At 38.4% G+C, this 20,269-nt stretch overlaps 1 protein-coding gene across 1 annotated transcript; it reads right to left on the bottom strand.

The window, feature by feature from the left end:
• Positions 1–1,441: 1,441 nt before the first annotated feature.
• Positions 1,442–18,863, bottom strand: LOC131370048 (NLR family CARD domain-containing protein 3-like). Its single transcript, XM_058417079.1, has 10 exons — positions 18,745–18,863; positions 17,917–18,033; positions 16,766–16,882; positions 13,610–13,663; positions 11,598–13,388; positions 10,300–10,494; positions 5,415–5,588; positions 4,442–4,615; positions 3,338–3,511; positions 1,442–1,619 (listed from the first exon to the last, which is right to left on the bottom strand). The coding sequence occupies exons 2-10, from the start codon at positions 17,967–17,969 to the stop codon at positions 1,442–1,444; spliced, it is 2,910 nt and encodes a 969-aa protein (XP_058273062.1). The 5' UTR covers positions 17,970–18,033; positions 18,745–18,863.
• Between the last annotated feature and the right edge of the window lie 1,406 nt (positions 18,864–20,269).

Raw genomic sequence — 20,269 nt, 5'->3', positions numbered from 1 at the left:
CCCCAACGTGGAGATGCAGTAACACTGGAACCTTCATCACACACACAGCTGTTCATTATAGCCTGATTACAAAAGAAAAACAAAAGCAGATGAGCTAATATGTGCATTAATAACCACAAACCTGGCTGTGGTACATAAGAGAAACATTATCATCAATTTAATTTGCTTTTATGAGAGTCGAGAAGAGAGTGTACTGCTAAAGCAGAGATTATATTGCTCAGACAAAAATGGCAGTATGAAGTCAGAAATAGCAGATGATGTTTTAATTTACAGTCACTCTTATATCCTCATTTGTCTTCTGCATTCACATGAACACAAAACAGTCTTCTTCTTCTTCTTTCTGCTTTTCCCTTCAGGGGTCTCCACAGCGAATCATATCTCTCCACCTATCCCTATCTTCTGCATCCTCAACACTTACACCCACTAGCTTCATATCCTCATTTATTACATCCATATACCTCCTCTTTGGTCTTCCTCTTTGCCTCCTTCCTGGCAGCTCCATGTCCAACATTCTCCTACCAATATACTCACTCTCCCTCCTCTGGACATGTCCAAACCATCTTAATCTGTCCTCCCTAACTCTGTCCCCCAAACCTCCAACATGAGCTGTCCCTCTGATGTACTCGTTCCTGTCCAACCGTGTCACTCCTAAGTAGAACCTCAACATCTTCAGCTCTGCTACCTCCAGCTCTGACTCCTGTCTCTGTCTCAGTGACACTGTCTCTAAACCATACAGCATGGCCAGCCTCACCACTGTCTTGTACACCTTCCCCTTCATTCTTGCTGAAATTTTTCTATCACACAGAACTCCCGACACCTTTCTCCACCCATTCCAACCTGCCTGCACCCGCTTCTTTACCCCTTTCCCACACTCTCCATTACTCTGGACTGTTGACCCCAAGTCCTTAAACTCCTGTACCTTCTTCACCTCTTCACCCTGTAATCTTACTGTTCCACTTCCCTCCCTGTCATTCACACACATGTACTCAGTCTTACTACGACTGACTTTCATTCCTCTTCTCTCCAGCAAAAACCTCCACCTCTCCAGGTTTTCCTCCACCTGCTCCCTGCTCTCACTACAGATCACAATGTCATCTTCAAACATCATTGTCCAAGGAGACTCCTGTCTGACCTCGCCTGACAACTGGTCCATCACCATAGCAAACAGGAAAGGGCTCAGAGCCGATCCCTGATGCAGTCCCACCTCCACTCTGAACTCCTCTGTCTGACCTACAGCACACCTCCCCACTGTCCTGCTCCTCTCATACATGTCCTGCACCACTCTGACATACTTCTCTGCTACTCCAGACTTCCTCATACACTATTAAAGCTAAGTGATAGAAAAATTCTGACTATATAGAATATAGAATATTTATTTTCTAAAAAGAAATGTACAAATAATAGTATATATTTTTTTACATTTATCTAAAAAGGTCTTTACTCACCTAAGAGTCTGTAGTTTGTAATGTTTGTCATCCTTAAGAGCAGACAGCAGCTTCTTTCCTGAGTGCCCTTGATTATTAAAGGACAGACAAAGTTCTCTCAGGTGTGAGGGATTTGATCTCAAAGCTGAAGTCAGCGCAGCACAGCCTTCATCTGAGACACCACACTTATATAACCTGTACAAAGACACAAGACAATATTTACAACGATATCAACATTTATCACAATATTCATTTCATACCATCAGTGTGGAAGGAAAAGCACTGCACATGTTTGTAAGACTTGAGAAATTATTGTAAGTGTGAAGATCTTTGTATATAAGTATTCTCTACAGGACATACATTTTAGTTCTAGAAGTATACTCAGTTTAAGATTTAACACAATAGGTTTGATTCTGAAGACTTTCATTGAACATTTAGTTTATAATTAACAAGCTGGTACTCTGCACAGCATGGCTGTGACATTATGCCTTAAGGCAGATCTGGGCATGGCCTGTGGGCCACATCCGCGCGAGTTCATAATAACGGTGACGCCTATTAATTTGTGATAGGTTCACAAAATACAGTTACATGGCTTTTATTTGGAAGGCCACTGCTGTTTTTCTTTATTAACGTCATCAGTATGCTCATGCACATCAGCGAATGTGTTGGACAGCTTCCAAGAAATTAGCTCTTAGCCCTCAAATATGTCAACTGACGTTAAAAAAAGAAAAATTGACACAGTTTGAGAATGTAAAGGCATGGACTTCTAAATATTTATTTGCTGAAATCAAAGGCAAAGATGTGTGCTTAGTGTGTGGAGAACATGTAACGTTGTTTAAGGATTAAGGATTTTATAAAGTTATGATGCTATTTTTAAATTGCTATAAAAAAGCCAATTTTCTAAAAAAATTTTTATTTTTATAAATGTTCCTTAAATAGTGCAAAAATTCTAAGCACCACACATGTTTGATGAACTGTTTGATTGACTGTGTGACATAATTTGGTTCACTGTTCTTTATCAATGTTTATCAATTTCACGTTAAGTTATAATGCTAGTTTTTTAAACATTGCAAAAGTTATATATATATATATATAACTTTTGCAATGTTTAAAAAACTAGCATTATAACTTAACGTGAAATTGTATATATATTCTGGCCGTCTAAAACCATTCCAATTTCTCATGTGGCCCTTTTGGAAAAATTATTGCCCACCCCTGCCTTAAGGCAATGGCAAATGCTTTGGCAAAACCACAAAATTTCATCAGATACAATATGGCTATCGCACACTGATACTTCTATACTATTGTATTTAATTTAATATGTAGCTAAATAACTACATAATTCTTTATGTAAATAAATAAATTGTATAAAACAAAAATGAAATCACTCTAACTTTATAAATGAGAAAAAATGTGATTTCTAAAGTCTTTTTTTTTTTATCAAAGAGCAGACTTTTCAACATCTGTCAAACACAAGTGGAGGCAGGAAAAGACACAAAATAAGACAACAAAAAACAACAAACCCTCTAAAGTGCCTTTTACTTTGCATCTTCTTTCATATCCGTCCTCCTTCCTCAGCTAAATTCACACTCCTAAACCTATGTTAAATACTTACGTTAAGTACTAATGCAAAAGGTAGCATTTTGGAAGATGACTAACTCTGAAAAGATTTCCTTTATCGATTCTGCAACTGACATGAATGATTCTGCAAGTAATTGTAGCCTCATTATTATTATTAGTATTAATTAATTAATTAATTAATTAATTAATTAATTAATTAATTAATTAATTAATTAATTAATTAATTAATTAATGAATGTTTTGTTTTTTTCTGTCCATTAAATATCGGTATTAATTTATCTCCCAGCCCTACTTGGATGAAGATTTAAACATGTTTAAAAATGTGATCTTACCCCAGTGTCTCCAGTTTACAGTGAGGATTTTCCAGTACAGAGGAGAGACTCTTCACTCCTGAGTCTCCTACATTATTACAGGACAGATCAAGGACTCTCAGGTGTGAGGGGTTTGATCTCAGAGCTGAAGTCAGAGCAGCACAACCTTCATCTGAGATACCACAATCCCACAATCTGTAGAAAGATAATGACACACTCTTCATCAATGGATTTTCATCTTGGTTTATTAGAATACAACTTAAATATACAACTTTATGATTAAGGAAAATTAATGTAATAAGTATAAATTGATGATAAAACTCATTGAGTGTAAAAAAATATAGACAAATTTTATTCATCAGGTTCTATTGGTGTATTATGTGATATTCACAGTAACTAATTTCCACAGAAGAATGACACGAAGACACAGAGACAGATGTGCTGAGGGTTTTTGTTTATTTAAGGAAGGATCTCACAAAAAAAAAGTTCAAAAACTGAAAACGTGTCTTGTTACATATCCTGCAAGTTTGTGAGATTAACAGTCGTCAGTTTACATAATACTTTGTTCTTTCAAAACCAGGAGCAAATTAGAGCCATGTTTTAATCATAACTGTATAGCAGTTATATACAGTAGCGTCCATGAACTGTGATCTCCTCTCATACACACACCTGTTGATCCTATTTTCACCTTTAGCTGTGTTACTATGTGAATGTATTTGAGTCAGTTTACTCATCTTTATTCATGACAAAATGTGTATTAATACAAGACCATTTTAGGATCTCATTGAAAGAACTACAAAAGGAAACTGATGGTTTTAGTACTTCTTGTTCATTGAGCTGATTTTGTAACACAAGTATGGCAACCCTGTTCAGAGCAGCTAGATGGAGATGTACTGAATGAATGTTATTACAGTCGCATTTAGTCATGTTTTATACAGCTTCTCATATATGTATGTGTGACCCAAAGACTTTATGAGAAATCATCAGTGTAGTTTGCAGTAAAAAGAAACAATTTTCCACCTCAGGATATTGATGGTGAACCTAAAACCTCTGCTTCAGTCTCACTATTAGAGAAAGTGTCTTAGTGAAGATAAGGTCATGTGACTCACCGAGATATGGTCTTACCTCAGTGCCTCCAGTTTACAGTGAGGATTTTCCAGTACAGCAGAGAGACTCTTCACTCCTGAGTCTCCCATATTATTATAGGACAGATTGAGTTCTCTCAGGTGTGAGGGGTTTGATCTCAGAGCTGAGGTCAGAGCAGCACAGCCTTCATCTCTGACATCACACTTATACAACCTGAACAGACACAATGGCACACTCTCCATGAAAAGATTTTTTATCTTGGTTTACTTGTTGTGAAGATGATGTGTCTGTCATGTTGTACTGGCTGCCCTCTCCTAAGTAATCAAATTAGCACTGACCAAAACATTTCCACTCTTTAGTGGCTAGGTCAGTAATTGAACAGTGCGTGGGCCTGGGTAAAACAGGGTGGATAAGCTTGAGAAGAAAAATACAATCCATTAGTTGCTCCAAGAATCGTACATAACTGTGAAACCCAAAATGTTTTTTTGTTTTTTTTTAGCTAAAAGGCTATACTCAAGAGGTTTGCTCATTTTACAGTTGCTTATATAGTATACACACCCCTAAAATGAGTCGGTTGCATAAACTAGGCTTATAAACATAGAGATTATGTATTGCTGTGTTTTACAGATACTTTAACTTCAATGTCCACAAGAATTTAATTTAAATGAAATACTAGCTACAATGAACAATAATGCTTTCCCAAGCAGTAACAACACAATATAAACAAAATAGGGTTGTTCCACCTTTCAAAATTGAAACATTATTCCACATCAGGAAGTGAGGAACTCTACAGACTCATCCTATGAAATAGGATGCAGAACGAGGCCCTAAACTTTTACATTTATCATTTCAGACAGCATTTTTCTTATTCAAATGTAATTTTTCTTTTCTTTCTTCAATTTTCCACCTCAGGATATTGATGGTGAACCTAAAACCTCTGCTTCAGTCTCACTATTAGAGAAAGTGTCTTACTGAAGGTAAGGTCATGTGACTCACCGAGATATGGTCTTACCTCAGTGCCTCCAGTTTACAGTGAGGATTCTCCAGTACAGCAGAGAGACTCTTCACTCCTGAGTCTCCAAGTTTATTACAAGACAGATTCAGGTCTCTCAGGTGTGAGGGGTTTGATCTCAGAGCTGAAGTCAGAGCAACACAGCCTTCTTCTGAGATACCAGACTTACACAACCTGTAGAGAGACACAATGACACACTCTTTATCAACATATTTTTTTTTAAATCTCTTGACAAATCAAAATGTATAATTAACAAAATTGGAAATGACCCTGATGTTATTTTAGCATTTAATGTAAATGCAAAAATTGGGAAAACCAGGTGGGTTAGCTGCCATGTTGCTGAAAAATGGGTCATTGTTATCTGAATGATACCTCACAGGCAAGGTTGTAGATTTGCACACACTGTACTCTCACAAAATGGCTATTTTATTAAGAATATCACATGTAAATATGACACGAAATTACCAGAATAATTTTAAGATATTGATTTGTTCCTGTAAAAAAAACAACAATATCACTAGGGTAGCCTTCTTTCATCCCCAAATATTTCCAAGATAAGAAATATGATGTCGCTTCATGATGCAGAAAAACTAGTTCATGCTTTTGTTAGCTCTAGGTTGGATTATTGTAATGTCTTACTGTCTGGATGTTCCAGTAGGAGCATGAACAAGCTCCAGTTAGTCCAGAAAACAGCAGCTAGAGTCCTAACTAGAACCAGAAGATATGAACACATCACTCCTATCTTATCCACACTGCATTGGCTCCCAGTCAAATTTCGCATTGATTATAAAATTCTGTTAATGACCTATAAAGCGCTAAATGGTCAGGTTACTTGGTAGTACCTCAAGTAGCAAAGACTACAGCAGGGGGCGGAGCTTTCTCTTTCAAAGCCCCACAGTTATGGAACAGCCTTCCAATTAGTGTTGGGGATTCAGACACAGTCTCAGTGTTTAAGTCTAGGCTGAAGACACATTTGTTTAGTCAAGCTTTTAATGTATAATTTTCTTAGGTAAAGGAGCAGATCTGGAAGGTTCATGGGCATAGAGTGTTTGGTGACTGGGATGTTTGGATTCTGTCATCTTACCACCCTCGCAAGTCGCTCAGGTTTGCTGACTGTGAAGTGATTGGACACTTTATGTCCCGGGAAGCCTTCATATCTGTCACCTTCTGGCTCTCCCTTTTAGTTATGCTGTCATAGCTAGTCTTGCTGAAATCCCTGCCTGCACTTTACACATAATCTGCATTGTCTTAAACATCACATGATCTGAATCATACTTAATATCTTTCTCTTTCTCTCTCTGTCTTTCTCTGTCAAGATAACACCCCACTCCTGAGCTCCCACTGTTTGCCAGTTTCCAGAGTGACCACTGCCTCTACCCCTGGTCAGAGTCTCGTCGCTTGGTGGTGCTGTGGATGGATCTGTGTGGACCAGGAGACAGCCATGGACAGAGCCACTTGGGGACTTTCACACCGTCACAGATCTGCCATTTCATCTGTCAGCTTGTGACAGCAAGGAATTAGTGTCTATAATGACCTTAGAAACTACACTGACCTAATAGTTCCTCATGGGCCATTGATTGCTGTTGTAGAAAGGACATTAATCAGCTACAGTTACATTATTTTCTGTCCAGTGTCACCCAAATGAGGATGGGTTCCCTTCTGAGCCTGGTTCCTCTAAAGGTTTCTTCCTCATATCATCCCAGGGAGTTTTTCCTTGCCACCATCGCCACAGGTTTGTTCATTAGGGATAAAATAATATAGTTTAATGATTTAATTTAATAATTTATTCTTAGTTCTAGTTATTTAGTTATACATTTTTTCCACTCCCCTTTCTCCGTTTCTCTTCTCTTGTAAAGCTGCTTTGAGGCAATGTTCATTGTAAAAGGGGCTATACAAAATAAATTGAATTGAATTGAAATTGAATTGAATATGAAAATTTATAAATGTTGTAACATGGAGTCTGGGAATGACGATGTAGGATCGATATGCAGAGTTTATTGAAGAAAAATCACAGGCAAACAATCCAAATCAGCAGGCAGGGTCAAAAACAGCAAAACAGGCAGGTAGTCCAAAAAACCAAACAACAACAAAGCAATCCAACAAAGCAAAAGTACACGACCCAAAATCGTAATCCAAAAGCAGAGAAAAACGAGGTCAAAACACATGAAACTACAACAATGGCAAGGAACAAACAACAGGTTGGTACCAGAGCTAATACCTAGCAGAGTCTACTGTTGAGAGCATGGTTAAATACACAGAAAGCAGGAAGTAACCCAGAAGTGGGTGGAGTGACTCGGAAGTGCTCAGTACTCAGTACACGGCCTGGAGTGGGAATTGCAGGTAGCACTGTTACAAATGTATTTTGGAAATAACTGTAGAGATGTAATTGTGATAGATGTTTTTAAAATATATTGGGACTGGGAAAAAAATATACATGCAGATATATTTTGAGCTTGTTGGAAGTGAATAAACAAATGCAATCTGGAAAGTTGAAGGCTCCCTGTCTTAATTGCTGATCTGTATTTACAGGACTTTATCTCTGTTACTGCGGCACCATTCTTGTGACCCATAAAACTTCAGCAGTCACTCAAAAGAACTTGATGCCAATAAGTGGCAAATGCGCTGAAACACTCTAACTTAAAAGGTTTGTTTATTTGCTAGTCGTTTGTGTGGCATGCACGCACATTAACTAACAGAAAATTAGGCTTGTGCTGCCTTTCAATATTTTAACATTATGTTTAACATTACATTTAACGTTAGGACAAAACATTGTTACAAAAGATATTTCTTCTCCTTGTCATTTAACAGCTGTCCCTTCAATGCACAAGAGAAGAAATGCACCGTATCTGGCCTTTACTCATCCTTCTCCAGCTACAGTCATGACTGCTACCGCACTTCACGTCTCCTATTATCACCTAGTATTATTTACAATCATTCCTTTGCTGCATAAAAACTATTTCTAACATTTCTCTTTAACCCATCAAAAATGGAATCCCTGGAGTGATCCCCTTCCTCTGTAGCTTCATGCTCCCTTTCATCTCTTCCTGACCCAGAAGCCTTTTCCACCCTACCCTTGGACTTTTTAGAGAGAACCAAGATCTGCAAAGATTAAGTGGAAATCTCACTTCTTACTGAGCTCTCCTATCCAAATTCTACTCAGAAGTGACTTCTGGTAGGACTGCGTTCTACAAGGAAAAACTTGAAGCTTCTGCACAAGATCCTTGTAAGCTCCACAACATCTTCTCTTTACTACCCAACCCCCAGGCTCCCCATGCTTCGTCCTCCCTGACTGCTGAAGACTTGTCCTCCTTTTAATGAGAAGATTAAACAAATCTGCCAGACCTTAGATTTTACCCAGACTACCCCCACATTATTCAACCAGGACCAGGAGCCTTCTACATCACTGGCACATTTTTCAACCCTAGCCTGCTCATAAAGCTTCATAATCTTCAGAATGAAATAAAGCTTGAGAGTGAAATTAAGTAAAAAGTATAGACAATCAATTGGCTTTGCAAAGTGGGGAAATCTAATGCCAAAGTGAAGACAAGAAATATGACCCTTCTTAGAGATAGCCAAAAGCTTGCAAAGGCATGAATAGAAAACTTGCATGGTGAAGAATATGTGTGCAACGAGCACTACGTGCCCTGAAATGTGATTGGAGAAAGGCTAAATGGTGAGACAGTCTGGAAAAAATGATCTAACAAAGGTTGAAAAGTGGAACATGCATAAAATGTATATAAGGACACTGAAGTCTAATGGGGCTTTGGTGCTAGTTGAGTGATTACACCATTTGGACCCCTGGTGCCAGCTGGTTTGTTTGCTGTCTTGCTTGACTGCCAATAAACCAATCTCAGTTGAAACCAGTCTGTAAATTTGGCTCTTTATTCTTTTAAGAATTGATTGGGAATTTTATTTTCTAGTCAGATTTAGTGAGCTAGCCTGGGCCAATGTAGGGTGAAGAAAAAAGTTTCCCTCAGGAGGTATGCATAAAGGTATGCACTATTCTCTGTTTTGACACGTAGGTGGTGGAATGAACTTGCTCTAGATGTTAGAACACCCAAATCACTGACGGTTTTGAAATGAGAGATAAGCACCTCTTCCTGAAAACCTTAAACAAGCATTTGTTTGATTAAATAAAAGGAAACAAGGCCTACTCTAATTCCTGTGATTAAAGACGGTGTACAAACACAGCCATAATTTTGTTAAGCATTTTTATTACAGTTAAAAATAGCTTTGTTTTAGCATTTCCCAGTGCACTCCTCACCAAGTGCAGTTCTGTTATTCAGCTCTCACATGAGTCCAATCTCCACTCTGACAGCATGCAATGTTAACACAAACCAAAATACATGTAATCATATTATAGCCACAGTGTATGAGTGGCAGGGGGGAAAGACACAGTGTGGCGCCTATTTCAGAGAAGGTAAACTCTTTATAGAACTAGTCTACTGCACAGCTACACACCATGCTGAAATGTAGTTAAGCAATGTTACTCGATGCAGTTTCTTAAAGTGGCACCTCCTACTGAGCAAGAATTGAATAGACAATAATGATGACATTGTAATAGGTCTTATTTGGGTAGGAAATGTGCCCAAATGGGTGGGCCCAGGCCCCTCGTTCCTTTAACACTTCTGCTTTTATTTAGAATTATTGATATTTTGTGTACTATAGCTACAAAGGTTTTGCTGGCTTTAAACGTAATGAGTCAGGATTTGTAGACTTTTTCACTGTTTGTCTCTATTTTTGATACATACTGTATGTATATAAAATCTCTTAATTTCTTAAATGCATACATAATTCTGCAGAGAAATCACTGAGGTTATAAACAACAATGTATACCCCTGCTGCTTTTAGTAAGATATTGTGACTCTTTTAGAGATGATCTTACCTCAGTGTCTCCAGTTTACAGTGAGGATTCTGCAGTACAGCAGAGAGACACTTCACTCCTGAGTCTCCTAGTTTATTCCCAGTCAGATCCAGAGTTTTCACAGTCAGATGCAGTTCTCTCAGGTTGGAGGTTTCTGAGCTGAGCACTGAGGCCAGACCTGACCAACTTTTCACTCCAAGTGAATCACACCTGATACTAAAGTAATTAAAATACATAATGAACACTAACACAGAACATCAATCAAGTCTTTAAAGCTTTCACTGTACCAACTCATTTTTACTTTAACAAGTGTTAAAAGTATATGCACCAGATACAGCAAATATCTCGAGTCGAGTTGACACTATCCTGTATAATATGGGATTGTCTTGTTTTGAAAAATAAAATGCTGTGTCATTTGAGTTAATATGGGACGTGATTAGTCTGTTATCACACATCATTTCATACATATATTAAGTCTTCACAGTAGTGAGAAACACATAATGGTATGTAATGGTGAAAATGGTGAATCTTGAAAATTGTCTCTCATCCGTCGTCGGTGCCATGGTAGCCCCACCCCTCTTCTACTACAATAGCAAAGCTGTTACCATTGAGTGCATGTTCAACATTCCACACTTTTTTTCAGGGGAATAAATGAATCATTAAGGTACATAAAGTGTACTTCTTTTTTAAATTAAAAATGGCACAGAATATTGGATAAATATGCAATTTGGGGTGCAACTTATTTTTCCTTCTGGCATGTCTAAATTATGTTAGCTAATGTTTGCTTGCTTCGCCAAAATCAGAGGAGTACCAATTTTAGTGTCAAAGTGCATTTGTTGCAGACACAACTCAGCAGAGTACAATGCTGTAAAATAGAAAAGAAGATTTGAAAAATCTGTGTTTGTCCAAACTCCTTGGTTAGAATTTTTTACTCAACATATTCAATGTCTGTAAAGATCTAGAGAATGAAATTTCACCTACCTCACGGGTCCTCCTTCACACACTCACCGTGTTCTACAACTAAATACTATGACAGATACCATAGAATGTTAGATTCATCTGAAGAGCTAAGACATTTGATTAATTCTATAATTAGCTAGCTACTGATTTTAAGCTAGTTGGCTAACTCTGTGTGTGTCTTTTCATTTTTTCTAATATTTATTTTATATTCTCTGATGTATATATTTATCTATTTGCATTAACTCAGATCTGTATGACCTTCAGGTCAAATATCCCAAAGTACATATTGGTCAGAGTGTTTTTAGCTTCATACTTTCTAACACTGTATCAGTAGAACAGTTAAATACAGCTTTACTTACATTGCTTTTCTGGAGGCTGCGATCACAGGCATCATCTTCAGAAGAACATCTTCTGTTATCTTATCTGTACTGAAATATTTACTCAGGTCAAACTCTTCCAGCTCCTGTGCTGAGGTCAGTAACACAAACACCAGAGCAGACCACTGTGAAGAAGAGAGTTCACTTTGTTTTCCAGATTTCAGGTAGTGCTGGATTTCCTCCACTAGAGAATTATCACCCAGTTCATTCAGACAGTGGAACAGATTGATGGATTTCTCTGTAGGAAGATCTTCAATTATCTTCTTTTTGATGTACTGGACTGTTCTCATCTCTTCTATGTTCTGGGAGCTACTTCCTGTTTGTGTTACTAAAGCACAAAAGAGATTCTGATTGGATTCCAGTGAAAGACCCAAAAGAAACCGAAGGAAAAGATCTAGATGTCCAGTCTGACTTTCTAAAGCCTGATCTATAGCACTCTTGTGTAGATCTGAGATTGTATTTTCTTTTCTCCACAGTTTAGATAACTGATACAGATCAAGAACATTCCTCTTTTTAATCATGAAGGTCAGGTACACATACAGAGCTGCGAGGTGCTCCTGAACACTCAGATGTACAAAGCAGTACACTTTACTCTGTTGAAGCCCAGACTCCTCTCTGAAGATCTGTGTACACACACCTGAGTACACTGCTGCTTCTCTCACATCAATGCCACACTCTCTCAGGTCTTCCTCATAGAAGATCAGGTTCCCTTTCTTCAGCTGCTGAAAAGCCAGTTTTCCCAGTTTAAGAAGCATTTCTTCATCACTCTCCAGCTTCTTTGAGTATTTTTCTCTTATGATGTTTGTCTGAATGATGAGGAAGTGTGTGTACATTTGAGTCAGAGTCTTGGGGATCTCTCCACTCTCTGCTTCACCCAACATTCTCTCTAGAACAGTGGCTGAAATCCAGCAGAAGACTGGGATGTGGCACATGATGTAGAGGCTTCTTAATGACTTCAGGTGTGTGATGATGTTATTGGCCAGGCTCTGGTCACTGATCCTCTTCCTGAAGAACTCCTCCTTCTGTGGGTCATTGAACCCTTGTACCTCTGTGACTCGATGCACACACTCAGAGGGGATTTGATCAGCTGCTGCTGGTCGGGAGGTGATCCAGATGAGAGCAGAGGGAAGCAGATTCCCTTTAATCAGGTTTATCAGCAGCACCGGCACTGATGCTGATTCAGTTACATCACACACTCTCACTGTGTTCTGGAAATCTAGAGGAAAACGACACTCATCCAATCCGTCAAAAATGAACAGAACCTTTTTTGAACTCAACATTTCTGTTCCTATTGTGTCTTTAAAACAGAACTGAAGGAGCTCCATCAGACTCAGTTTCTGGTTCTTCATCAAATTCAGCTCTCTGAAAGGAAGTGGAAATATGAGGTGGATGTCCTGATTTTCTTTCCCTTCAGCCCAGTCCAGAATGAACTTCTGCACAGAGACTGTTTTTCCGATGCCAGCGACTCCCTTTGTCAGAACAGTTCTGATGGGTTCATCTTGTTCAGATAAAGGATTAAAGATGTCGTTGCATTTGATTGGTGTTTCCTCTGTTGTTGTTCTCCTGGATGCTGCCTCGATCTGCCTCACCTCATGTTCATTATTGACATCTCCACTGTCTCCCTCTGTGATGTAGAGCTCTGTGTAGATCTCATTCAAGAGGGTTTGGATTCCCGGGTTTATTATCACTCCATGCAAACACTGAAACTTCTTCAATAGATTTAATTTGAACTTTTTCTGGAATTCATTTACAGCCACAGATTCTGGGTCATTCCTGTGATATGGTGAAGGTAGGAAGATGTGGTGTGACATGGGGCTAATTTATTAGACTTTAAGATAACATTTTTTTCTGACTTGTTATCAAAGATTGTTCTTTAAGATATTCTGTTTCTACTTCATTCTTTCTATAATCTAATCTAATCATTCTGCAGTTAATGACAGCAGAGTTTTATAATAATAGCATTTCACTGCCATTGTCATTTTATTGCTCCTTACCCAGTATCTGTGATGATGTTCTTCTCTATTTTCTCTTCTGTCTTCTGTAGAATACTGTGAACAAAATTAGAAATTGATATAGACTATAATTTCATCATGTAAACACTATAACCTCAACTTCAACCATTTTGTGAATTTTGTGATTATCACTAAATCACAGGGACACTTTGTAATGGTGTAACTCGAGAAGATTCTTATAGCTTGCAATCTTTTCAGTATCTAAATGATGCTAAGTGGTGGTCTAGTCTAAGTGTGCTAAGTGACTGGGGTATACATTTCAGTCATGGCAACACTCAGAGTAAAGTTTAAGTGTTCACTGATGGAACTGGAATGTGGTAAGATTGACCATGGTGGATACATCTACACTGCTGCTGTGATGCTGGAGAGGAGGTCTCTTGCCACATGCCAGGGCTAAGCCGAGTTTTTTTGACAGGATAATAAGGGTTACATAGATGGAGCAGCATAAGAGACAGGCTGTGAGACCAGTGTTTGGGAAACCTGCATGGGAAGAAAAATTTCATGGCTCAACTATGCATTTCAGTCATAAAACTCTCTGAGTAAAGTTTAGGCATTTATTGATGGACACAGAATGTGGATAGGTTTGGTGTTGGTGGATGTCATAATACATGCTGCTACACTGCTGCTGGGTAAGTGTGGAGAGACAACGTACCTGCTGCAAGGTAAGCAGAATATTAGCCCCCACCCCCCAAGTGTATGTGCTGCCCATCATTCCAACATGACCGTACACCAGTGCAAAAACAATGTCCTTAAAGACATGGATGAGAGAGTTTGGTGTGGAACTTGACTGGCCTGCACAGAGTCCTGACCTCAGCATGATAGAACACCTTTGGATGGCTTTCTCGTCCAACATCAGTGCTTGACCTCACAGATGCATTTCTAGAGGAATAGTCAAAAATTCCCATTACCACACTCCTTGACCTTGTGGAAGGCCTTCCCAGAGTTGAAGCTTTTATAGCTGCAAAGGGCAGGTCAACTCCATAATAAACCCTGCAGACTAAGAATGTCATTAAAGTTCATGTGCATGTAAAGGCAGATGTCCCAAAACAATATATATATATATATATATATATATATATATAAATATATACAGTATCTCACAAAAGTGAGTACACCCCTCACATTTTTGTAAATATTTTATTATATCTTTTCACGTGACAACACTGAAGAAATGACACTCTACAATGTACAGTAGTGAGTGTCCAGCCTGTATAACAGTGTAAATTTGCTGTCCCCTCAAAATAACTCAACACACAGCCATTAATGTCTAAACTGTTGGCAACAAAAGTGACTACACCCCTAAGTGGAAATGTCCAAATTGGGCCCAAAGTGTCAATATTTTGTATGGCCACCATTATTTACTAGCACTGCCTTAACCCTCTTGGGCATGGAGTTCACCAGAGCTTTAAAGGTTGCCACTGGAGTCCTCTTCCACTCCTCCATGATGACATCACAGAGCTGGTGGATGTTAGAGACCTTGTGCTCCCACACCTTAGGGTTTAGGTCTGGAGACATGCTTGGCCAGTCCATCACCTTTATCCTCAGCTTCTTTAGCAAGGCAGTGGTCATCTTGGAGGTGTGTTTGGGGTCGTTATCATGTTGGAATACTGCCCTGCGGCCCAGTCTCTGAATGGAGGGGATCATGCTCTGCTTCAGTATGTCACAGTACATGTTGGCATTCATGGTTCCCTCAATGAACTGTAGCTCCCCAGTGCCGGCAGCACTCATGCAGGCCGAGACCATGACACTCCCACCACCATGCTTGACTGTAGGCAAGACACACTTGTCTTTGCACTCCTCACCTGGTTGCCACCACACACGCTTGACATTATCTGAACCAAATAAGTTTATCTTGGTCTTATCGGACCACAGGACATGGTTCTGGCCATGTCCTTAGTCTGCTTGTCTTCAGCAAACTGTATGCAGGCTTTCTTGTGTATCATCTTTAGTAGAGGCTTCCTCAACTTCTTTGGTGGACCATGGCGAGGCCTGTTCTGAGTGGAACCTGTCCTGTAAAACCGCTGTATGGTCTTGCCCACCGTGCTGCAGCTCAGTTTCAGGGTCTTGGCAATCTTCTTATAGCCTAGGCCATCTTTATGTAGAGCAACAATTCTTTTTTTCAGATCCTCAGAGAGTTCTTTGCCATGAGGTGCCATGTTGAACTTCCAGTGACCAGTATGAGAGAGTGTGAGAGCGATAACACCAAATTTAACACACATGCTCCTCATGCACACCTGACACCTTGTAACACATGACACCGGGGAGGGTAAATGGCTAATTGGGCCCAATTTGGACATTTCCACTTGGGTGTGTACTCACTTTTGTTGCCATTGGTTTAGACATTAATGGCTGTGTGTTGAGTTATTTTGAGGGGACAGCAAATTTACACTGTTATACAGGCTGGACACTCACTACTTTACATTGGAGCAGAGTGGCATTTCTTCAGTGTTGTCACATGAAAAGATATAATAATATATTTACAAAAACGTGAGGGGTGTACTCACTTATGTAAGATACTATATATATATATATATATATATATATATATATAGCACCTGTTAGTGGGTGGGACTAGTTCTAGGTGTTGACCTGGCCTCCAATTTCTCCAGATCTCAATCTAATCGAGCATCTGTGACATGTGCTGGACAAACAAGTCCAATCCATGGAGACCCCACATCGGAACTTACAGACTTAAAGGATCTGCTGCTAACCTTCAGGAATCTAGTGGAGTGCATGCCTGGATGGGTCAGGGCTGTTTTGGCAACAAAAGGGGGACCAACACAATATTAGGCAGTGGTCATAATGTTATGGCTGACCGGTCAGGAATGTTACTAGTATGTAAACACTGAGATAAGAAAGACTTAAATTCTTAGCACACTATTTTTAGTTACTAGTAGACTACTAAGATGAGATGAAAAACTAAGATTTTTGCATCCAGGTTTTCGTAGTGTTCAGGTAAAAAAAAAAAAAAAAAAAAGACGAAAATTATATGAAATCAACAATTTAGCTAATAATTCAATAATTCTATTTCTACAATAATTTTACATACTATAATGATTATATTAAACTTTAGTTTTATGTCAGAATTTCCCTTGAGCTGTGACTTTAGAAGAGACATTTACAATAAAGAGACATTACCTGTGTAGAAGGGAGGAGTCTCTTTCTTTAAATGTCCAAGGAACCTCCATAGAAAAATCACTCTTCCTGGAGGTACAGCTGGGTGCTGGTGATTCTAGTCGCTTTCCCTGGAGTTTGCTGTACATTATAAACAGTCATATAACAGACTTATAACTATTTACAGTTTTTAACGAACTTGTTCATTTAACACAGCCATAATTTTACTTAAAATCTATATGTACTGACAAATATATAATATAGACTACTCTAAAAATAATAAACACTAAACATAGTAGGTTACTGGTCTTGTTTTTTTGTTTTTTTTTTTCATTTATTTTAGTGCTAAAAATATGTAGCCAAATGGAACTAAATCTGGATTCAAAAATAATGGAAATTATGAACATTATGGATCCAAAAATCTGGCCCTGTTTTACTTCTAATTCATTGCAAAAACATTCTAAATCCAATTGTAAGAGTATCTGCTGCACTCTGCTTTAGGTCATCCCACAGAGTTTAAGTTAGCTTCCAGGCTAGGTTTTTCAAAATCTTGTCTTGTTCTTTTAGTTACTCCATTCCTTTGTTGACTTGGATGCTTGCTTTCAGTCCTTGTTAAGCTGAAAGGTACAGACACCTAGGACAGGTACAGACACTGCTAGCAGACACCTGAGGATTTTGAATTAAAATTGACTGGAATTTCAAGCGATTCATGATTCCATCCTGGATGAAGAAAAGCCATCCTTAAGCATGCATGCTTCACTGTGTGTATGGTGTTCTTTTGGTGTGTCGTTTTACACCAAACATACCTCTTGGAATTATGGAATTATTATACATTTGGGTGTGGTCTCATCAAATAACACATTTTGCCGCATGGTTTAGGATGATTTAGTTGAGCTGGGATGCTATTTAAATGAAAGGCCTGAAGACCTGAAGAGTGCAAGAGGTTGTTGTCACATGCAGAGAGTAATTTATATTTGTCAAATATTCCTGCAGCTACTTTAATGTTGCCATAGGCCTCTTTGTCAGGCTCTTTTATAAGTTCTCTTTCTTATCCTTCTGTAATTTTTAAGGGACATCCTGTTCTTGACTTGTCACTGTTGCATCATTTTTTCTAACTGGAGTAGGACAAATTTAATGGCATTTAATGACAAAAATACAAGAAAATGGAAGGTTACCAGTTTTTTGAGTGTGAGGGAACATTATTTGTGTCCAGATCAGGAGTCTCCATCTTTGAATATCATGTAGCTGGGTCCTGCAGAGTCAGATGTCTTCTTCTGGAAAGCATCACACTCCTAAAAAACACAAAAACAAATGTCCAGTTAAACTTCACAATCACTTTCAGATCTTTGCCCTAAAGGAGGGTTCAACCGTTGGTTAAAAAGAAAAATCCTGTGCTTGGAGTATTGATTGATGGGTCTATATGCTGGGACTGACTGTCTCACATTCTGACCGCCAAAACATTCATTCATTCATTTTCATAATGTCATTTCATTTAATGACATCTGTTTTGACCTGCGTGAAGAACGTGCTGAAGCTAAGAAAAGAGGGAAATCCATTGAAGGGAGTCATTGAATAAAAAATTTTTAAAAAATCAAAAGACATCAAAATTAATCAACAAAGCACATCAGTCGAGGGAAACAACAACAGCTGCTGACCGAAACACTGAGATGTGTGTAAAGAAAAACTCAAAAACAACAGTCAGTGACCACCAAAAACCTCCACAGGGCAGGGGTGAAGGCATTACAAATCACTGCTCGAAGAAGACCTAGAAAGCAGAAATATACCACAAGAAGAAAACCACTCATCAGCAGTAAGAATCAGAAAAACAGATTGGAATTTACAAAGAAATACAGAGATGAGCCACAAGAGACCTGGATAAAAGAATAAATTGCCTAGTGAAGGGAGAACAGCTAGGATTTCCTGTGGCTAATTTTACACGAGATTTATATACAATATAATTGCATTCTTTTTATATCTATCGTTTAAATAAAGAAATCACTGACCTTTAGTCAATAGTTCTTGCTGTGTGACATTAATATCTCCGCTTCTGCCTGATGTTAAAGATTTTTTTAACTCCATTAAAATGGAGTCGAGGCTGAGGGAAGGGCACTTTCACTTTCATTCACGCGTTTGAGATTGAGTCGACTCTTTGAGCCGGATCTTTTGGTAAAGTGGCATAAAAGTTAATACCATCTTAGGAAAGCGCGAAGTACAACTTAACACACTTTGTTTTCTTTAGTTTATGTGTTTAGGGTTCAAAGCGTTTTTTCTTCTTTCACATTATTTTCTACATATGTCTGGTACAGTTGGTCTTGTCTTGCGAACAAAACCTTTTTTTTTTCCATTATATACTCGGTACGTGGACCACACCTTAAAATCCCCTCTAACAATTTCATAAATAAATTATTTTAAAAAACAGCTTATCAGAAAGAACATGAACATGAAGCAAAGGTGGTTTATCTATCTGTCAATTTATTTATTTATTGGTTTGTTTATTATTTCTGTGCCTTGATGATGAGTACCCCCTGATCATCTCTGAGAATTTGTTCTTGACATGAGTAACCAACAGAGGGGTTCTCCATCAGTCCTGCATTCTCTTTCCGCATTTTTCTTTATATAATACATCTATGGAGTGTCACATGGCAGCTATCTATCTATCTATCTATCTATCTATCTATCTATCTATCTATCTATCTATCTATCTATCTAACTTAGAATTTTGCTAGGTGGATTCTTTAAACCTGCCTCATGTCTCTAAACTTGCTCTTCACTTTGGAAGAACCTTAGAATCTTGAGATCATTATACGTTCCAGAGAAGAGCAAATGAAGGTGTATATAGAGGATGTGTTCAAATCTGAACAGGAGACTTGCATTCTTCCTGCATCTACTAATATTAATTTAATGCTTTTAAAATGTATTTACCCCTTGCCACCAGGATCTGCAAACATGGAACAGTGTAAAGATACTGAAATGTAACTCGGAAAGGCCCTACTATTAAAATACAGGATGATGGTGAATGGAAAACCACTTTAGCATCACTAGCGGTAACTGTGAATATGTGACAATTCTGTATGGGCTTAAGATTCTCCATTATACTTGCAGTCTTTTCTAAATGAGGTGATCATTTATTTTGATGATATTTTTTATTGATTCCAGAACACACTGTGTGTCTAAGTGCAGTACTCAAAGGGCAATCGGAATGCAGTCTGTAAGAGAAAAATGTTCCTTTCACCAGATTTCTGTGTAATTTTAGGTTGTGTCCTGGGGCCTGATGAAAGCAGTTCCCTCCTGGCCAAACCCCTTAGCTCTAAGAGAAATGCAGAGATTCTTGGAGAATATGTATTATGTCACTAGGTTTTGTTCCTGCTTTTCTACCATACAGTTTTTGACCTTCACCTGGATATTCTACAGTGAATCTGCCTTGCCCGCTTACCAGTAAACTCAGCATTAGATTATTACTTAACTGGTACTTAGACTGTTATTTAAATCTGCCACTGGAGCCACCTCTGTCTCTGAAAATGTGTTACA

Source organism: Hemibagrus wyckioides, linkage group LG19 (assembly GCF_019097595.1).
Source record: "Hemibagrus wyckioides isolate EC202008001 linkage group LG19, SWU_Hwy_1.0, whole genome shotgun sequence".
NCBI classification, from domain to species: Eukaryota; Metazoa; Chordata; class Actinopteri; order Siluriformes; family Bagridae; genus Hemibagrus; species Hemibagrus wyckioides.
The sequence above is the reverse complement of the archived record's forward strand: the minus strand, read 5'-3'. Positions and strand labels throughout refer to the sequence as shown.